The sequence below is a fragment of the Solanum verrucosum genome, unplaced genomic scaffold, assembly GCF_900185275.1.
Source record: "Solanum verrucosum unplaced genomic scaffold, falcon-dt-bn FXZP01000062.1, whole genome shotgun sequence".
Taxonomy (NCBI): Eukaryota; Viridiplantae; Streptophyta; class Magnoliopsida; order Solanales; family Solanaceae; genus Solanum; species Solanum verrucosum.
In genome coordinates, this window is record NW_026020477.1 from 7,733,817 (window position 1) to 7,754,033 (window position 20,217).

At 28.2% G+C, this 20,217-nt stretch overlaps 2 protein-coding genes across 3 annotated transcripts in view; one reads left to right on the plus strand and one right to left on the minus strand.

The window, feature by feature from the left end:
- Window positions 1–20,217, plus strand: part of LOC125809192 (uncharacterized) — a 511,850-nt gene that overhangs the window by 226,605 nt on the left and 265,028 nt on the right. The window lies entirely within an intron of this gene.
- On the minus strand, window positions 2,589–4,133 carry LOC125809191 (pathogenesis-related thaumatin-like protein 3.5). Its single transcript, XM_049488849.1, has 2 exons — window positions 3,473–4,133; window positions 2,589–2,785 (listed from the first exon to the last, which is right to left on the minus strand). Exons 1-2 carry the CDS (start codon window positions 4,006–4,008, stop codon window positions 2,647–2,649), a joined length of 675 nt encoding a protein of 224 aa, XP_049344806.1. The 5' UTR covers window positions 4,009–4,133; the 3' UTR covers window positions 2,589–2,646.

Consider the following 20,217-nt stretch of genomic DNA (forward strand, 5'->3'; position numbering starts at 1 on the left):
AAAATAGAAATTGGAACATGGGGTGTGTAAAGGGAATTCTTTTACAGGATCATGAGGTCTAATATATAAAGCCTATAAAATAACATAATTGAACTATTTGGTAAATGAAAACTTTAACCAACCGAAAACAAAAAAATGGAAAAAAGTTTTTCTAAAGAAATTGAACACAACCTTTTTTTTAAAACCGATCGAATACAAAAGAAAATTTTTTTGGAACAAGGGGTTGTAAAAGGAATTCTTTTAGAAGATCGGGAGGTCGATAAAGCCTATGAAGTAAATGACGGATATGTTTTCAATATTATTTTATAAATTTCATGATATTAAATTTCAGTAATTTTACTAGTAAACAACATAATTGAATTATTTGACAAATGAAAAGCTTTAACCAACCGACTAAAAAAAATGGGAAAAAGTTTTTTCTAAGAAAATTGAACACAAACTTTTTGTAACATCCCACCTTAAAAAGAGCTAAATTTAGAAAGCGCTAATTTGGAAATAGCTCAATTGAGATTTGGGCAAATTAGTCTCCAATTGTGAGTTTTGGGTCAACTTCAAACGACCATAACTTTTAGCACATGATGAGTTAGGTGACTCATAAGATATCAAATGAAAGATCTTTGAATCCCCTTTCCAACGCCACCGAGTTTGCTAAAATCCGAGTTCGGATGAGGGACCGTTTGAGTTCAGCCTGTCCAGTTAAGGAAATTTACCCGAATTAATGAGAGGTATTTTGGTCTTTTCCTACCCTATTAGCTTTAAACGTTTTTTGAAATATTTTAGGGGTCTAAACTGACTTAGATCAGTTTTAATAATTCCAAAGCACGCTTAGGGTTTTGAGAGGAGTTCAAGCGTTCGTCAAGATTTCTTGCGAATCGAGGATTTGTTTCGCCAAACTAAGGTATGTAAGCTTCCATAGTGTTGTGTTTGTTCGCTCACGCCAAGTACGTAATCTTTTACCCATGAATTCATCCTTGATGTTGAATTGTTGAGTTCTTGAAAGGTTCTTTAATTTAATTAGTATAATGGAATGTTGTTTTGAATTCTTGAGGCGAGGATTTGCGAATGAGTTGAGTAAATTGATAGTTCTTGTGTGGGTTTCGCTGAGATTGTTCTGGCTTATAAGAATTCGAGGATTTTGACCTTAGAATTGCAGTGGGTATGAGTTGAATCAAGTTTGGGAGAGGAAGAAAAGATTGGGCAAAAAAAAAACAAGCGCCCAGGTCCGCGTCGTGGACATGCTTCAAATTCCCGTCCCCACAAAATTTTCTCCCTCTCCGCGTCGTGGAGAGAACGCGGACTCCACTGTTTCAAAAATTATTTCGCAACCAAATAATTTAATTTATCTCTGCGTCTTGCCTTTGCTCCCCAGTTAGTGTCTTCGTTCGTTTTTTATATATATGCATGTATATTTCTATTTCTATTTCATGGAGAAAATGTAAGGTTATGAAGATGGGTTTTGAGTGTCTATAATGTCATTATGATATTTTTACTGAGAATAGATGGAAAATAGAAGAATTTGAGAAGAACTTGCCGGTAGAGATGGTGGTGGTCATGGCGGAGGTAGAAGCAATAGGTGCCCTTTTCTCTCTCCAGGAAATGGAAAGACGAAGGGGTGATAAGAGGGAGTTGATCGGATTGTAAGCACCTTCATGACTTCCAATTTTAAGATTGTGAGTTCAAGTCACAAAGGAAGCAAAGATGAATTAAAACTCTGGGGGGGGGGGGGGAGGGGTAAAAAAAGAAGAGAGAAAGACGAAAGGGTGTTTATGCTTTTCCATTTAACTTTTTACTTTCTCTTCTCATTTTTTTAATCTTCCTTGATTTTAGTTGTATTTAAAATAAAAATTATTAGTCTACGCTCTTAATATGTGAGATTCTTTTGGACTTTGTCCAGCTCAACATCTTAATGTCATATATGTTTGGTCAATGATTAAAGCGGTTTAAATTTTTCTTTGATCGAATTTAAATGTTCAATTAGTAAAGTCGTGAGTAGAATGGTCCGGTCATAGGTGGAACTAGGTGGGAGTTCATGGGTTCGGACGAACCCACTAGCTTTTTCGTAGACCCTATATTTATATTAAATAAATATATGTATATTAACATGTGAACCCCAAACAAAATTAATTTAGCACCCCCCAAACTCCTAACCTTGGCTCCGCCTCTGAGTCCAGTGACAAATCAAATCAAATATAAAGGTCTTCGAGGTCATTTCATCTATAATTGAATGTAAAGGGAGAGTAATTACATTTTTTAGTTTCTAGAAGGATGATAATTTTTGATAATTACCTGGTACATAATTATAGGGGTTACTTTTTCAATTTCTTTCTTTTGTTTTTGTTTTTATTTCCTTCTTATTTTTTTATTTCTATAACTAATAAACCAGAAATCATAACAAGATATTTTTTTCCTTTAACATTTATATAATAAAAATAACTCAAGCATATTATATATAACAATATAAATGATTTTTAAAATTGTACACTCATTAACATGGAATACACTTGCAAATATTATGTCAAGAAACTAAAAATAAAGAAGTAGCACGAACTTTGCAATAGTACAATAGTTTTTGACGAATTTTTTTTTTATACAAATCCGAATAACTTCCCCAGAAAAAAAAAGTCAAAAGAATTCCCTTTATGCATATTAAAAGATGATCATCTTGCAATTGGCTATGAGGGTTAATCCAAGAAATATCATCCACAAATTGCTTATCAATGATCCTAAACCCTTTGATCCACTGCAAATGAGCTTGTGATCATGGTATGTGCATACTGGTTTCTTCCTGCAATTTCAACAAATCATAGTTACTTCTTTTATTTTCACAGTTTCTTTGGCTAAAAATGGTATCTTAACTTGTTTTCATATATATATATAGTTTTTATGAAAAATTAAATTTAAATTTTGACAACATGTATCTTTTTATAACTATGAACAAATATTAGAATGCTAAAAGTACTATCAAAGATTATAGTGATGTGGAAATTAAGGGGTTAAATGGATGAGTTGACTTAAATTTAGATGGATCAAAATGGACTGACTTAATAAATGGATGGATTATTGAGCCGCCCAAATGTTACTTTGACTAAAATGAATTGAGCTAAAATGTTGGTCATAATTCAACCCGTCCAATCCATACTAAGTTTTAAGTGTTTTATTTATAATATTTTTAGTACCTAACAATTCTTTTCTTTATTATGACTATAAATAACATATCAAATGATAAAAAAAAATTTAACCAAATTTCGTCAACTTGACTTACATATCAGTCGAACTTTCTATGGCTTAAATGAGCTGAGTTGATAAATGTATGGATCAATAACTCGCTCAGTATTCATGATTTGATTTTACTACCTCTAACGATAATTACTTATTCATCCGTAACTAGAGATTTCAAAAAATGTTTTATTCTAAAATAGAACTTCTCGATGCGAACCTAAATTAAGTGAAAGCAAAAGCTATTGTAACATACCTTGATGAGCAAAAGGCAACAACATAATCAGTCCCAGAGCATATAAAAATGCTAGTTGGATCATCATAGGCATAACTATAAGCAGTTGGACAATCTTCTTTGAATTTCTTTGAATAAAAAGTAGGTTGACAAGTTGATGGATTTCCATAATTACCCCTACAACAATATTCATCAGTATTAAACACATCACAAGCACTTCTGCATGCAATTACTTTCCCATTATTCTTAACTGCAAGTTCAGAAGGGCAATTTTGTCTTAAATCTCCATTACAACCAGCAACACTGCAATTTCCTTTACCATTTAAAGGGGTAACACTTATAGGGACGTTGAATCCATCGACAAGGCTAACATCGTAAAAATCGCGATCACCAAGGGTAAATTCGGCAAGTGAAGCAGGAGTTTTTCCTGTGCCGGTACACTTGAGAGATGGACCGCAATCACCAGTTAAGCATGAACCGTTGCCGTTTTTGTCAAAATTGCAACCTGTTCTTCCCCAAATTCTGCCGGAAAAAGTAACTGGTGCTGTGAAAACCATGGATTGGCCTGATTTTAGAATAAATCCGCCGCCGTTGAAGTTGTCGCCGGGGAAGACGCCCGGCCAAATTGTCTCTCTGCAGTTGTTTATTATGGTGAAAATTCTTGCAGATTCAGAGAATTTTATGCCTGTCATACAAATTTAGCGTAAGTTGTTATGGAGTTGGGCCTAGGGGATGATCGGAGGAGCTATGCATGAGTTGCGTATTCCACAAAATTCAATAATTTTAGCATAAATCTTATTTTAGTTGACAAAATTCAATAATTTTAGCATAAATCTTAGTTTAGTGATGTTTTGTTGTAAAATTTGAAAAAAGTAGTACGTCTCAATTTATGTGACATTTTTTATTTTTTGAGAGTTAAACCATTTAAATTTGATCGAAAATTTGTATCTAGAATCTTCTGTTTTTTTTTTAAAAAATGAAATTATATATTTGTAAACTATGTAAAAAGTACTATAAGTCACAATAATTAAAAGATATATGAAAAGTTTACGGGCAAAAATTTTTTTTTTCATATGGCCAAACTTTATCAAATTAAATAAATAAAATGGATTGTGATTCAAAACTCATAAATTAAAAATTCACTCGTTTATGTAGAATGATTTTTTTTTAAAAGAGTCATGGTTGCATTACATACAAATTATAATCATTATTTCTTTGGCTTAATATAAGTTTTGGGATACTAATAAAACAAAGTGGAGTAATTATTTAGAATAATTTATAAAGTAAAGTGCAAGTATCAAAATAATGTAGTTCTTTATAAACTACCTTACTTCACAAAAAAAAAAAAAAAGATGCACATTTCTTTAATTAATGTGTGTAACAAGATAGTTTATAAAGTGCAACCTATTCGTAGTTAGCTTCTTTGATTTTTTAATATTTGAATTTGATAAATTTTACTTACCATGATGTTTAGACTAAATGAATGAATATAAGATATTTATCTTTTAAATATAAAGTTTACCACTTAATCATAATTTAGTAATATATATTTTATTTTAATTATTAACTATTAAACTTAAATTATTTGATTTGATATAAACATATCATACACAAATAAATATTTATTTTTGAATTTTGTAAAGGACATGGGTATTAAAATAATTAAACGGGTAAGACTAAATGGAATACTCTTTTTTTTTTAAAAATAAATAAATAAATTAACTTCAAATAATATTTTTTTCCAACTTCAACCAAATATTATATATATTGTTGATCAAACCAAGCTTCACATTTAACATGGTAAAATCTGGTGATGGATTTATTCAAATGCAAAACATAATTACATATCTTTAGTTAATTCAATAAATGTGTCACATACTTGAAAAAGAATATGACGAAAACCAAAATAATTATTTTTTGTGTTTGGAACAGGCCAGTAATAAAGTCAAAAATTTTAATAAGAGAACTCCAAAAAATTCTTATACGTGGCAAAATACAATATCTAAACGATTCCTATCTCTTGTGTCAAAGCCTCAATGGTATTAAAAAAATTATTATATATAAAAAAAATGGTTTTTTATCCTACGTATAAGGTAGTATAATTTTCTTGCGAAAGGATTTAATTGAGATAAAATAAAGTACTTAAACTGGTGTTTTATCTATCTTAATTCATGTGATATACTTTTACTGAACAGAAAATTTAAGAAATGCGACAAATTCTGCAATGTTCTAAAATTATCATTTAAACTAAATGTTTTTTTAAGTAAGAGTGCATGGACTATTTGTCAAATAAATGAGACCAAACAAGGGTAAAAGATTGAAAGTGTCATTAAATATTTATCAAATAAAGAAGACACAATATATAAATGTGCCTTAAACTTGTTTTGAGCTATCATCTATGTCCTCCAATTTTGGATGTCCACAAGTAAACACTTAAACTTGTATAAAATTAAACCAGTAAACACACGCGTCCTACGTGACATACTACATGTTAGAACGCCATGTAAGATACAAATTGCCACATAAATTGACAAAGGGAGTAAATAGCAACATGGAAACAGTAATAATACCTACCTGATAAAAGAAACAAACTCAGCAAAACTCTTTGAAGAAGAACGAGATTTGGAGCCATCATCTTTAGTTTCTTTTTGGTAAAACTTTGTTAATTTTGGAAAATATATTGTAGTGGGTGAATGAATAAATAAGGTACACTGAAGGAATGTGTATGAAAAGAGGCAAACCATGTTGAAGTTGAAAAATAAAATTTAAAAAATAGCTTTTCCAAGTTTATTGTTGGAAGATTAATGAGATTCCATTCCATTCTTCAACATATGGGAAGTAGTCGCCATTCATCAAATGCTTACTTTTGCATCAAGTTAATGGACCATAATGTAATTATTACTTTCAGATTTTGGCGTAATTATTAAATTGTTATTTAATTTTATTGGAGCAGCATTTTAATTTTAATAATATTAAAGGGCATTATATGTAAACATATTGATTGCTAGTGTGATACTGCTTTTCTCGCTACATCAAAAATATTTTTAGCGGTAACTAATTAATGGTAAGAACCTTTTTTTAATTGGGCGTAGAGGAAAGGGAAATGGGGAGGAGATTACAATGTGGGGAATCGAACCTCACCAACAAGGTGAGAGTTTAGGTAACCAATTAGTTGAGCTACTTATAAGAATCTCCAATGGCAAAAGCTTAATTATCGTTAAATATATTTTTTAAAGGCAATTATCATTCTTTGTAACTGCCCCTAAAGTTTATAGCGACATTAAATTCTATGACAACTAACTAATACCAATAATTTTTGACACTCTTTGTTAATATGACTTTTTATTACTGCTAAAAAGTATTTTTGTTGTAGCGTCTCCGGAGGCGAACTCAGAATTTGAAGACTTTGGGTGCATCAATATCACTTTAGCTCAAATATGAGTTCTAAGATAAATTTAAAATAAAAACAATGAAATAATCACTCTAGCTGGATTCAAACCCAAGTCTCACGGGATCCTCTAGCTTGTACCAACAACACAATGACACTCCTATGATTTTAATTTCATGAATACACTGTTAATCATATCCTAATTTCTGTTAGTTTCTCAAGGTAAATAGGCATATATATATATATACATGATTTTTTCCAAAATAATTAACAAATGCACATGCACCCCACCTAGAGGGTTGGGTCCGCCTATGAGTGTCTCCATCCCTTGGTAGCAATTCTTTGTTGCTTTACTTCTTCACGTGAGTGGCATTTTATGCCAATATATAATTTACTCATTGGTGGCCATAATTTTTCCTATAACTCAGATAACCTCTAATGTTTTATTTGTCCATTATTTTATCTTATTATGACGTGTAATTCATGTAACTTTTTATAGTATTCATTTATTCATATTATTATCTAAATTCTTCTTATTCATTGTAAGGAAGAATTTTATATCTATAAATAGTGGTGGACTTTACATTATATTGTGTATATAGTTTGAGGTTAGTGTAATGAAAGAATTATGGGACAAAGAAAAATATTCAAAGGGTCCGTTTCGCCATGCGATATGATATCATAATATGAAATCGTGAGATGAAATCAAAGTTTTGTTTCGACATGCAATATGGAATTTTTGTATTGTATATTTTCTCATAAACATAAGAATATCATAAGTTGTAAAACTATTAAAATAGCCCCAATTGTTTATTCAATCTTATCAAATAAACAAAAAATTATAAAATCGCATAATAAATTATTACAAAGCTATTGTTCTCCACTTAATTAATCGTTTCATCTAACTTTAATTGATCAAACTTTAATTCAATAAAAAAAATTGAACATAAATTGTAGTGTATTAGTCTTTAATATAATCATCCCACATAGTACGAACAATCTTCTCTTGGTGAACTTACATTTCTCGATCATATGACCGAGAAGACGAACCAACATTTGTTGGTCAATATCATTCGCAACTATATATATTTTCATGCTCATAGACCATAAATATTTCATCACCCCTTTGGTATTATCGCAAATAATTATGTAACACTGTACAAGTTATGACAATTTTCACTTGTATGTCAATATCATATGGTTCATGCCTTGTTTCACTTGTGTGCAATTGTACATTTTCAGTGCATTAATTTCATGCTAAAATCAAACATATTGAAAGTAGTGATTATCAAACATACATCACCAATTTTGTCCTTTTTCATATTAAATTGTTTTAAACATTTTCATATGTAGCCGAAAGAGAAGTGTTTTTATTATGAAAAACCAAAAAAGTATTATTCCATCAGTTTATATTTATATTCACCAAATCAATTCTTACTTTATCATTTATATTCACCAAATTGATGGGTACTTTTTAAAAAATAATTGTTGATTTTAGCGATATTTTTTATTTATTACCATTTATAGCAATATTATGATAAATCTGCAATATGTATTAAAAGTGAATTATGTATGCAATATATATGTATTATAACTATTTTAAAATATATTATGCTTGTCTGGTAAGAAATTGATATATTGTATTAAAATGTGTGATAAATGTATTATCCATCAATAAAACTTGTATCATATGTGTTTTATAAATTGTTCTCTGTAATATGTATTAAAAATTGTATTATAAATGTATTAAAAGTGATCAAGTGAAAAAAAATGTTATTGCTATAAATGAAAAATATTTTTTTCTTAATATAGTATATTCATGTAAGTTTCTCTATATATATATCACACATTTTATGGTTCATATTTTATTTCATTCAATGATGGGAAAATTAGATAAAATATTCATTGAGTGAAAAAAATTGGGAAAATTGTGTAAAATAGCAAACTATTAATTCAAATTAAATGCTATAATCACAGTTTGATTTAATTGTAACCCGTAGCAAACTGTTGCCATTCGCCTCTCTCCCTGAAATTCTCGCTCACCACTTTCGTTTTCTCGCTGGCAGTCTCTCCCTCGCCTCTCTCACTTTTATACAAACACAAATGTATAAAATGTGTTTGTGTTTGTATAAAGTGAGAGAAAACTATGTATATATACATATCTTTTTGTTCACCTCTCTCCCCAGAGAATCTCGCTCGCCACTCTCACTCGCCCCTCTCACTTTATACAAACAGAAATGTATAATTTGCGTTTGTGTTTGTATAAAGCGAGAGAAAATTGTATATACAAATACAAATACATATATTTTCGTCCTATACACTTATAATTATACAAATACAGATCTTTCCCTGCCCAGTTTTCTTTTGTCTTTCTCTCTTTCTCGCTTTATACAAACACAAATTATACAATTGATTCTTTTGTATATGTATACCAAAACAGATTACACAATTGATCTTTTGTATATGTATACCGAAATATACATATTAATTGCCATAGCAAACATAAAGTTTGCTATGGAGCACAATTATACAAACTATAGCTATAACATACAATTATGATTTTTATGTTTGCTAAACCTAAAATTTACTCAAAAAAATTACCAAAAACAATTCAATTATTAATATTTACCAAAAATGGTTATTCAGCCCTTTTCAATTGCATGCAAAGTGGAATTCACTTTCTCTTCACCTTCTTTGATCTTCTTCTTCCAACCATTAATTTCTTCTTTTCTTCCTCCTCCTCCTTCTCCTTCAACATAACTTGACTATCTTTTCGAGTGAATAATATATAAAAAGATTCAAAATATTGAGAGAATTTTATATCTAAATTTTGGAATTGCTTAGAGGAGATTTGAATTGGTTGGAATCGAAAGAAAAAAAAGTTTGCAATGTATACTATCTATACACAAGTATACACTATTTATATAATGTTGATACATTATATATACATATCGATACATTACACCATTTTATTGAAAATAATTTGTGTTGCCTGTATTGCTAATATATTACTCGTAAGAATATATTGAATATATTATTATATCAATAGGACAGTAAGAAAGATCTCTTTTTTTTCCGCAAAATTTGTAGCCCATATCTTCAAAACTAGGGTTGTATTCTGGTTGGGTTGAGCGGTTGGTTTGTGTTTTTCAATATCAAATTAAATTAATTGTGTCGAGTTTTTAATTAAAGGGAAATTTATAGAATTTTCACTAGTGTAGGAGCTAATTATTGAGATACACTCTAGTTTGCAATATTATGAATCTTACCAGATTTTGGTGAGTCCAGATATATCTAGATACATCCAGATACAATAGGTGAAATTTATTTTGTATACACTGTATTCAAGTAAATTTGCATGTACTTGAGATACATAACAAATCTCGCTCGCCTCCCTCCTATTTTTCTCGCAACTCTCATGTGTATCTAGTATCTCATATACATGTGAATCATACCAAATACATACAAACACATGTATCTAGTGTGTATCCAGTGTGATTCTTATGTATGTGAGATACATAACTATCTCGCTCACCTCTTTTCCCATTTTGCTCACCTCTATTCCTATTTTAGTATATCTGGTAGCAAAAATACATTTATTTAGGTGTATATTCTTAAATATATGGTAGGAAATTCTTAATTAGTGATAAAATACATAATTGTTTGAAAGTATAGGTAGAATTAGTATATATGATATAGATGTATGTCTATAAGGTAGTTTTCCCTAAATTGAACCAAACCAAATTAATAAAAGTTGGTCTTTTAAACTCTGAGTTTTCTTGATTTTTTGATAAAGTATTCACACTATATATGATTAACTTGTAATTCAAATATTTCTTTAGTCCTACAATATACAACTATCTAAGGTGTTTCTTAAGAAAACAACACGTACAAAATATGAGATGAGTGATGGTATAAAATATTCAATAAAAAAAAAAATTGAAATCACAAAATAAATATTGTGAATTAACAAGAAATAATGAAAATGATCATAATCTAAAGATATCAAGTCATACTAAAAATATGCATTAATTACATGACTACACTTTAAAGAAAAAAAATAGATTTAAGTATGTATTTCAACTATCTAAACCAATGCAGAACTAATTTAAAAAATAAATATTCGACATTATTGTCATTTCTAGTGTTGGATTGAATTTTTTATTAGTATTGATTTGATTTTGATTTGAGTTGTACGTTTATGAGCTCTAAAAAATTATTGGATCATTCAAAATTTAGATCCAAACTTGAAATAATATGTTAAAAATAAAAATTATATAAAAAAAAGTTTAAGAATCTTAATCACATCACAGTAAGTATTTTTATGTATACAATATATTTTTAAAAACCGTATACATGCATATAATGTTGGGTTAATTTTATTTGATCTTTTAATTTAATTTTTTAATTAACAAATATAGCAAAATGGACTTTTGTAATGAATATAATCCGACCACTCCTAGGCCATATATTTCCCCATTCAATCATTTGATTCTAGAGTATACTTGGATCACTAAATTCATTTAGAATAAACCATAATTACAGCTTCATGTATCAATCAATGATTAATTTAAAATATTTCAATTGTTTTTTGTTTTTTTTTTGGGAAAATAAAGAATTATCGGAGATGTTTTATTTTATAGAAGGAAAAAAGGGAAATATTTTCTTTTATCTTTGTTTTGTTCATAATATTGTAGTATCGCCAACTCACTTAGCATTTGTATTTAGCAATTGTTTTGCAAGTTTTTTTTTTTAAAAATAAATATTTAGAGTACAATTATACATTTAAAAGGATATATTGATAGTGTACAATGAGTAGATTTCTCAAATAATTCCTCAAGTTGAAAAAATTATAAAGTAAAGTCAATTTATTTTATTTTCTATCAATAAAAATATGTAATTTTATCTGCGTATATATAATATATAATAATATATATAATTAATAGAAATGAAAGCATACTTTTGATAAATTATTTATTGTGATAGTTTGTACCAATGCAAATTTTGAACTATTTTTTCCTTTTTTTGATCTTGGACCCACCTATATCATAAAACCAAGGGAAAATTGTATGAAATAGCAAACTATTAATTCAAATTAAATGTTATAGCCATAGTTTATTTTAATTGTAATTCGCAGCAAATATTCGATTTTTTTGCCATCTGATTCGGTATACAATTAGCCATTTTCGGTATACAATTAGTCATTTTATACATTTCGGTATAAAATGTATAAAATATGTTTGTGTTTGTATAAAGCGAGAGAAAAGTGTATATACAAATACAAATACATATATTTTCATCCTATACACTTATAATTATACAAATACAAATCTTATTATACAAATTACAATGTATAAATGAATTTATACAAAACTGAACAATTTGTATAAAATTGGATGTTTATAGCGAATTATACAAATCAAAAGCTCCATAGCAAACATAAAATTTGTTATGGAGCGCAATTATACAAACTATAGCTATCACATACAAATATGATTTTTATGCTTGCTATATGTGAAAGTTGCTCTAAAACCCACTATTTGATTTTTCTCATTGGCTTAACATGAATCAATAAACGAAAAAAAATATAACGTTTTAATGAGAGGCTAATTATCATTTTAAATAGTTTTAACTTTATTGATGGATTGTGCTGTCGAATCAAAAGATATATAAAGTTTTGATCTTTTGTCTTTTTTCTTTTGTGTTTATTTTGCAATTTGTAGGTGATTGCCTTATATAAGTCACAAGCAATCAGATATTGTCTATCAAGTAGCTTCCATCATGTCTACATGCTGGCGGAGCTGAATTTTTTAACAAGGGGTTCAAAATCTAAAGAAGTAATTAAAAACACAGATTAATTAAAAGGATACAAATATTTATTGTATATACATAAAATAAAATTTAACCATGTATAAATAATAATATTTTTCGTCGAAGGGGATTCAAATGAACCCCTGAATGTATGCTGGCTCCACCCCTATCTACATGCACTACAATTGAAGGATTCAACAACGTGGATTGAACTTTCACCATAACTTCTATAACAAAATTTAGAATGTATTTTGAATAATATGTTTTTAGGAAATAATTAATTTTTAAATTTATTTTCTTGTGTTTGATAGATAAAGTAAAAATATTATTATTCTAAAAATATTCATATGTAATCTAGAAAATATTGGTGAACAAAGTCTCTTTTGTTTTTCATAAAAAGAAGGTTTATTGATCTTTTGTCATTTGCCTCAACATGTCACTTTTTTTTTCTTTAATTAGAAAAGCCATTTATCTTTTGTTAGGTCGGAAAGTAATATATTTAATTACTTTTTAATGACATGACAGAGTAATTTTTAATAAAAATATAAACATTATACTCGATCCATTTAAACCAAAAACTACATATATATCTGACTCAATACCTGATCCATAAAATTCCACCATGGGCTAATGTTGAAGTGCTCGAAAATTCCTTTATATGTGAAAAAAAAATCCTTTATCTAAAAAAATGTTTCTAAAAATAAATAATTTTTAACAGCAATGTGAAACATGCTCTTAGTCTCAGCTGATATTTATATCCTTCAATTTTGGGCATATACAAACAGATACTTAAACTTACATAAAGTTGAATGGTAGACACACATCTTCGTGACATATACAATTCAGTTTGAGTGTATCTCACGTAAATTGTCATGTCAAACACCACATAGAAGGTATGTCTACTTGTTCAACTTAATACAAGTTTAAATGTCTGTTTGTCCACACCCAAAATTAAAAGACATAAATATCAACTAAGATCAAATTAAATAACACGTTTATTATGTGTTATTCCCAAAAAATCTGAATAGATGTTACAATGCAATATGAACGTACTACGTACACATGTTGTGTGACCTAATATTGGACATTAGATGATTTTTCCTGTCAACAGCAAAATTCATATATGAAATGTAGCTATATGTATTAACATACTACAATTTATAGGATACATTATTATTCTATAAATGGTGGTAGTGGGGGTTGGTGTAGATGGGATAACTTTTATCACATGGGATAAAAAGTTGTTTTGACAATTCCCCCTATCTATTTCTCCACCCAGGATTACTAATCCTATATGTATACATTTCTACTAAAAAAGTAATTTAAAAGGATCATATTGTTATTCTTCTTTTTAAGATGTTATAACTACTACTATAACTTTTTATTATAGCCTTTAATTACATTTAATTTTAAACTAAAGTTTCATGCTACATGTTTATGTGTAAAATCTATGATTAGTTATATACTGTGGTTCATATTTATACATTTAGCCAACATAATTATAACTAAAATTACTCACAATAATTTGACCCAAACCAAAATAATGTATGAAAAAAATATGTCAATGTTATGAATAATCACCTCATTAAGTATTAAACAATCCACTCCATCCTATATGGCATAGGCAAACATCATCTTCAGCACCACATATGAGTACAAATCTTGAAACTCTATAATTATATTGAAAATTCTTTCAAATATATGACTATATGAAGACGTGAACACATTGACAACTAGAAGACTAGTTCCATGACAAATAGAGGAACGACTGAAGCGCAACAATATAATGTTAGTGTGTGTAGTTTTGAATCTCCTGAGATCAAGTTTTACTTAAACTTGTGTTTATATTTTAAAATAACCTTTGTTGGAACTCAAACTTAAAATCCTATAAATTCGCCTCTAGTCCCTTATCATCTAGGAAACACAATAGGTATGTGCACTTAATTAGGGGAAAGGAAACACATATGTAGTCAAGTGTAATAAAACAATGTTTTGATACACAAAATGCACTAATATGGAAGTTGTATAATATATGAAACTATATGTTATAACTTTAATCGATAAAAAGAACTTCCAAAATGAAATCTCAATAGAAGTTAGAACTTTAGTTTGCTATTGTAATTATTTTATTTCTAAATAAGATTGGACATATAGCTTTTGGTTACAACATCTTTATCACCACCCAATCAAGGGGCTAGTGGGCTCACCTCACTAAGCAAACCCTACTCAATAGTCAATATTCTTAACTCGTTATATTAGTTGTAAAGTAATTTCAAATACTAAACTTAGATATTATAAATCGCTATTAGTTGTAAATTAATCTAGAATACTAAACTCAACTTGGAAAACATAATAATCGTCTTGTACATATTAGTGAAAATACGAGTTACTAACATGAAGTAAATTCTAAAATCTAAAGTAATGGGACCTAAAGCAATCTACTTTTTAAGCAAAGAAGTGCCTCATTACATGTGGAGCAGCGGATGAGCTGTTCCTTCCTTAATCAAAGATTTTGGATTCGAGCCTTGTGTATGAAAAAAAATCTTGTTATGGAGCGTTATCTTCAAATGGGATCCTGCGTAGCGTGAATCTGAACATAGTCAGACTCTAATGCCGATACCAGACAATAAGGTGGAAAAAGAATACGTGCCTAGCTCATTCAAGATGTGGGATATGACTTATGAGACACATAATAATATCCCTCCTTTTACAATGAAATTGAGTAAGTATTTTATTTTATTTTTTGCTTTAAACTCCTTGTATGCTAAAGAGATTCCATTAAAACTAATGACTTCTCATTACTCCCCATGAGCATGATTAGGCTAACATCATTTAGGGAGCCAAAAGTAGTGTAACGCATCCAAAGCCTCTTTAATTTTTTCTTAAGCCAGTTGTCACACGTGTGACATTAATCATTTTAAGCACTAATCCCATTCTTCTATGCAATGATGCACTCCATTCTTTCCTTAATATAATCTTCACCTTTACAATATCAAAATAATACACTATTAATCCCCCACTACACCCTACCCTCTCCAACAACAATAATTAATACATAATTAAATATAGGCAATAACTTTTTAGTACAAAAAGAAATTAAAGTATCCCAAAGTTATTTCTCAAAAAAAAAAATGTATTCACTAAATACATGCAATTAACACTAATCATTAGAAGGAGGTACTCAAATTTGAGAGATAGTATTACATGTCAATCAATCAATGATGCGCGCATAAAAAAAATAGTTTGATCGATACGCCAAGACTTTTGCTATGTGCAAGGTTCGAGGAATGGCTGGACCATAAGTAAGGTCTAATAACTACTATCGATGACGCTTTATGCTATTTCATCTCTACTTTTCTTTTTTGGTTTCCTAATTATTTTACTTTCAATTATGATATTTTAAAAAATATATTAAAGAAACTATAACCCCAAGAAAAACGTCCCTTGTTGTAATGGAATGGATGAAATTATTTTTCCCCCTTTTTTGACATTAAGAAAAAGTGGAAGGTGGTAGTGTATATTCATGCATGATCAATCAATATAAAAATGGGCTTCTTGAAAAAGAGACTGGTTTTGGTGGGTCAGCCCGCTCGTGCGATCATGAGAGCTTAGGCCCATACTCTTTACCTCTTTACCACTTGGCCCACAAATAAAACAACGAAAAATTACGTAAATACATCTCTATCATCTCTCGAATACATCTCTATCCCCTTTCGGATACATCTCTTCCATTAAGTAATGTATCATTCACAATCCGAGAGCTATATATCCGCATGTTTCCTAATGTATCTGAGATCCTATAAGTTTAAGGGATTCTTGTAATTTGGAAAAGAATAGGGATTATAATAATTAGCTCTTAAATGGAAAATAACTTATATTTCCTTGAATATCATATACTCCTTTGGTTTCAATTTATGTGATGTAGTTTGACTGAACTCAACGTTTAAGAAATACAAAAAGACTTTGAAATGTTTCAAAATTGGCCATTAAAAAATAATTTTTTTTAGAGGAACTTACATAAATATAGTATATGAAGAAAATATTTACCATCTATAACAATAATATTTTGTTTTTCACTTGATCACTTTCAATACATTTATAATACAAGTTTTATTGATGGATTATTTATCACACATTTACCACACATTCTAACACAATGTGTCAATTTCTTACCAAACAAGCATAATATATATTTAAAACAGTTATAATACATATATATTGCATACATAGTTCACTTTTAATACATACTGCAAATTTATCATAGTATTACTATAAATAGTAATAAATAAAAAATATCGCTAAAATCAATAATTATTTATTAAAAAGTACTCATCCAAGTACTTTTCCTTTTTAAATAAAAGGGTATACTTTTGTGGGCTTTTTGCCAAATAAGTAGGACCCAACAAGGTAGGTAAAATATTGAAAGCGTCATTAAGTATTTATCAAATAAAAAATTGTGTCATTCATTTTTGAAATTAACTAAAAAATCAAGTATATCATATAAATTAGGCAGAAAAAGTACTAAATTTTACCAAGAAAAATAGTAAGCTTGATTAAGCAAAAGGGAAATAAGGAGGTTAGCGTTGGAGCTAGATATTTTAACAAAAAATTTAAAAAAGATCCTAATATATGAAATTTAAATCGATAACCTAAAGAAATCATTTTACCAAAAAAATAACGACGGTGGAGCCATATATTTTAAGAGAAAATTTAAAAAGATGCTAATATATGAAATTCAAATCGATAATCTAAAGAAATCATTTTACCAAAAAAATAACTATTTTATCATTGTTACTGCTATAGCCTATATTTATAACTTATAAGGAGGAGGTGCTATTGTGCATGTATATTTGTTTTTATTATGTTCACACTAAATAATTTTAAGACGAAGAAGATCATTTAATAATTAAACTCCCAAAGATAAATTAAAATTTTCTTTTTAAACTTCAATCTACTTCACCTCATTGTTATCCCTATCGAGAACAACATTCATAATAAGGAGGAGGTTATTTGTTAAAAGAAATATATTAAGGGATAATTTAATGACCTCGTTAAGGTTTCATTTCATAATACTAACTTCTCCTATTGTTTATATTATTACATTTACCTCATTTATTTTAATTTTATTGTATCAATTTTTAAAATTATTTATGTACATAAATTATAAATATGACTAATTTATTTTTTGTAATATATTCTTTTATTTTATTAATTTATCTCGTTCTCTTTTTAACAATCTCAGTTCCTCTGCCAAATGATCTTGCTTTGATTTCATATGTCCCTTCTTTTTCCTTTTCAAATCCATTTTTTTCTCTTTGTTCTTTTATACCTTTTTTTTTCTTTTGCAAAAAGTCAAAATTCCCTCTTCAAAAATTTAAAGGGGTCTTTTTAAAAATATAAATATATAATTGTTTGGGTGGCTATGATGGTTTGAGATGAAGATTTATTTTTTTAGATGAAGATGGTGGAGATTTATTTTTTTGGTTTTTATCTATAATAAAATTTGACTAAATTTTAAAGATGAATAAGTACTTACCATTCTATCACAATTTTTGTTGGTAAGATGACCAAGATTAATTGTGTACCAATAGCTAACGCATTGAACAAGATATAATTTACACTCAAATATAATTATCGTCAAGTTACACAACACTACAACAAATAAAAGATTTTGCGATAATTATTTAACAACAATAATATAATTGTTGTTATATTATATTTAGCGGCAATTATAAGTTTGGATATTTATAACTAGCACCTTATAAAAATGCTGCTAAAAGCTTTACTAATTCTAGATACAATGACATTAACTCAATTATCGATAAAATAAAAATATATTGTCATTAAATGTCTCTTTTGTTTTGGTGCAATTAGACCATTCTTTTGTGGTCTTCATCATGTGTTATTTAAGTGGTAAATTGATTGGTGTAAAAAAGACATGTTATTAAAGCATAATTAAAAAAAAGAGTGCATTAAAATAATAAATTATACATAATTTTTTACAATAAAAATAAATTGTTACGGTAAATTCAAAAATAAGGAAAATAAATATAATATTATAACTAGAGGGAAAATTAGTGATTCAAAGTGAAACTTTAGGGGAGATTTTCGAAATTATACTACTGAGAATTGTATTTAGAAACAACATTTAATTATAGTAATTAGGGGAGGATTGTGACTTCCTATAAATGGGTTTGTTTAATGTTGTAATTAAGATGTCAGATGATACACAAACTCATGAATTATTGTGTTAATTAAGAACCTCTTGTCAAAATTGACCCCCATTACTAAAAATTCACTATTTTTTAATTAAAATTTCTTAATGAAAAATGTTCAATTAGGTATTTTCATAGATATTTTGAATGAATCAGAGAGAAAAAAATGTCCACTGATTATTTTCAATATTTCAGTAAAAATCTGTATAAAAGAGCAGAAAAACATTGTTTGTATCACAAATATCTCATTAATTCGCGACAAGAAAAACCTCTAATTCTAATAGTACTAGTGACCCTTTTATCACTTGTGAACTTTTTGAGATTAACCCACATTAAACCTTGTCCAAGTCCAACCCACAATTAATGACTACATTTTTACCAACTATACTTGAAGAAAATTAAAAGGGACAGTGAGAAATATCTTTTATTTGCATGTAACTACGATATATAATAAACTGCATTTTAATGATAGAAAAACATATAGGCTATAGCTATGAAGATATAGCGGGATACATGTTTTTTAGTCAGAAATTTTGAATTTAAGTTATCGAATGAAAAAAATATATGATAAAAAATATTTCCCCTTTAAAACTAGTCATACATAATGTAAATATGAATTAATTAAATTAATAATAGAAAATATACGACGTGACTATTAATAAAAAGAATAAAAAAGTGGCAGTGATAGAATTCTAACTAATTCTTCTTTTACAAAAAAATCATAGTTACTTCCATCATGATCTCAAAAAAAAGAAGAAAAAAGTCCGTGCATATTTTTTCTTCTTTTGCTTTTTTCCTTTTCGATATCTTTATTTCTTTTTCAGCTAAGATGCATTGAAATAACATTGTTCAATCTCAATCCATATATAGTTGGCCTAATATATAGTAGACCCAAAGTAATGTCATCTTTGTTAGGTCTATTCACGCATAGGTCCGAGTCGAAATTTTAATTTTACGAATTCTGAATTTTAAAATGACAATTTAAGTGTTCACAAGTATTAGATTACAACAACAATAATAACATATCCAGTGAAATCTCACTAGGATAGATAAAGAGAATCGCTTCAAGTGTATCAAACTCAAATAGAGAAAAAAAAGAATGAAAAAAAATATAGTTATTAAATAAGAAAAAAACATTACAAAGTCTACCAGAAAAGAATACTAAAAAACATTAAAAAAAAAAACACATGTGGCAACACGAGTACCACTCTAAACTTAATATTTATATATACTCCCTCTGTCTCAATTTATGTAGCAGTTTTTATTTTCGAGAGTTAAACAATTTAGTTTGACCAAAATTTTTTGCGTGGAATATTCAAAATTTTTGAATGAAATTTATATATTTGTAAACT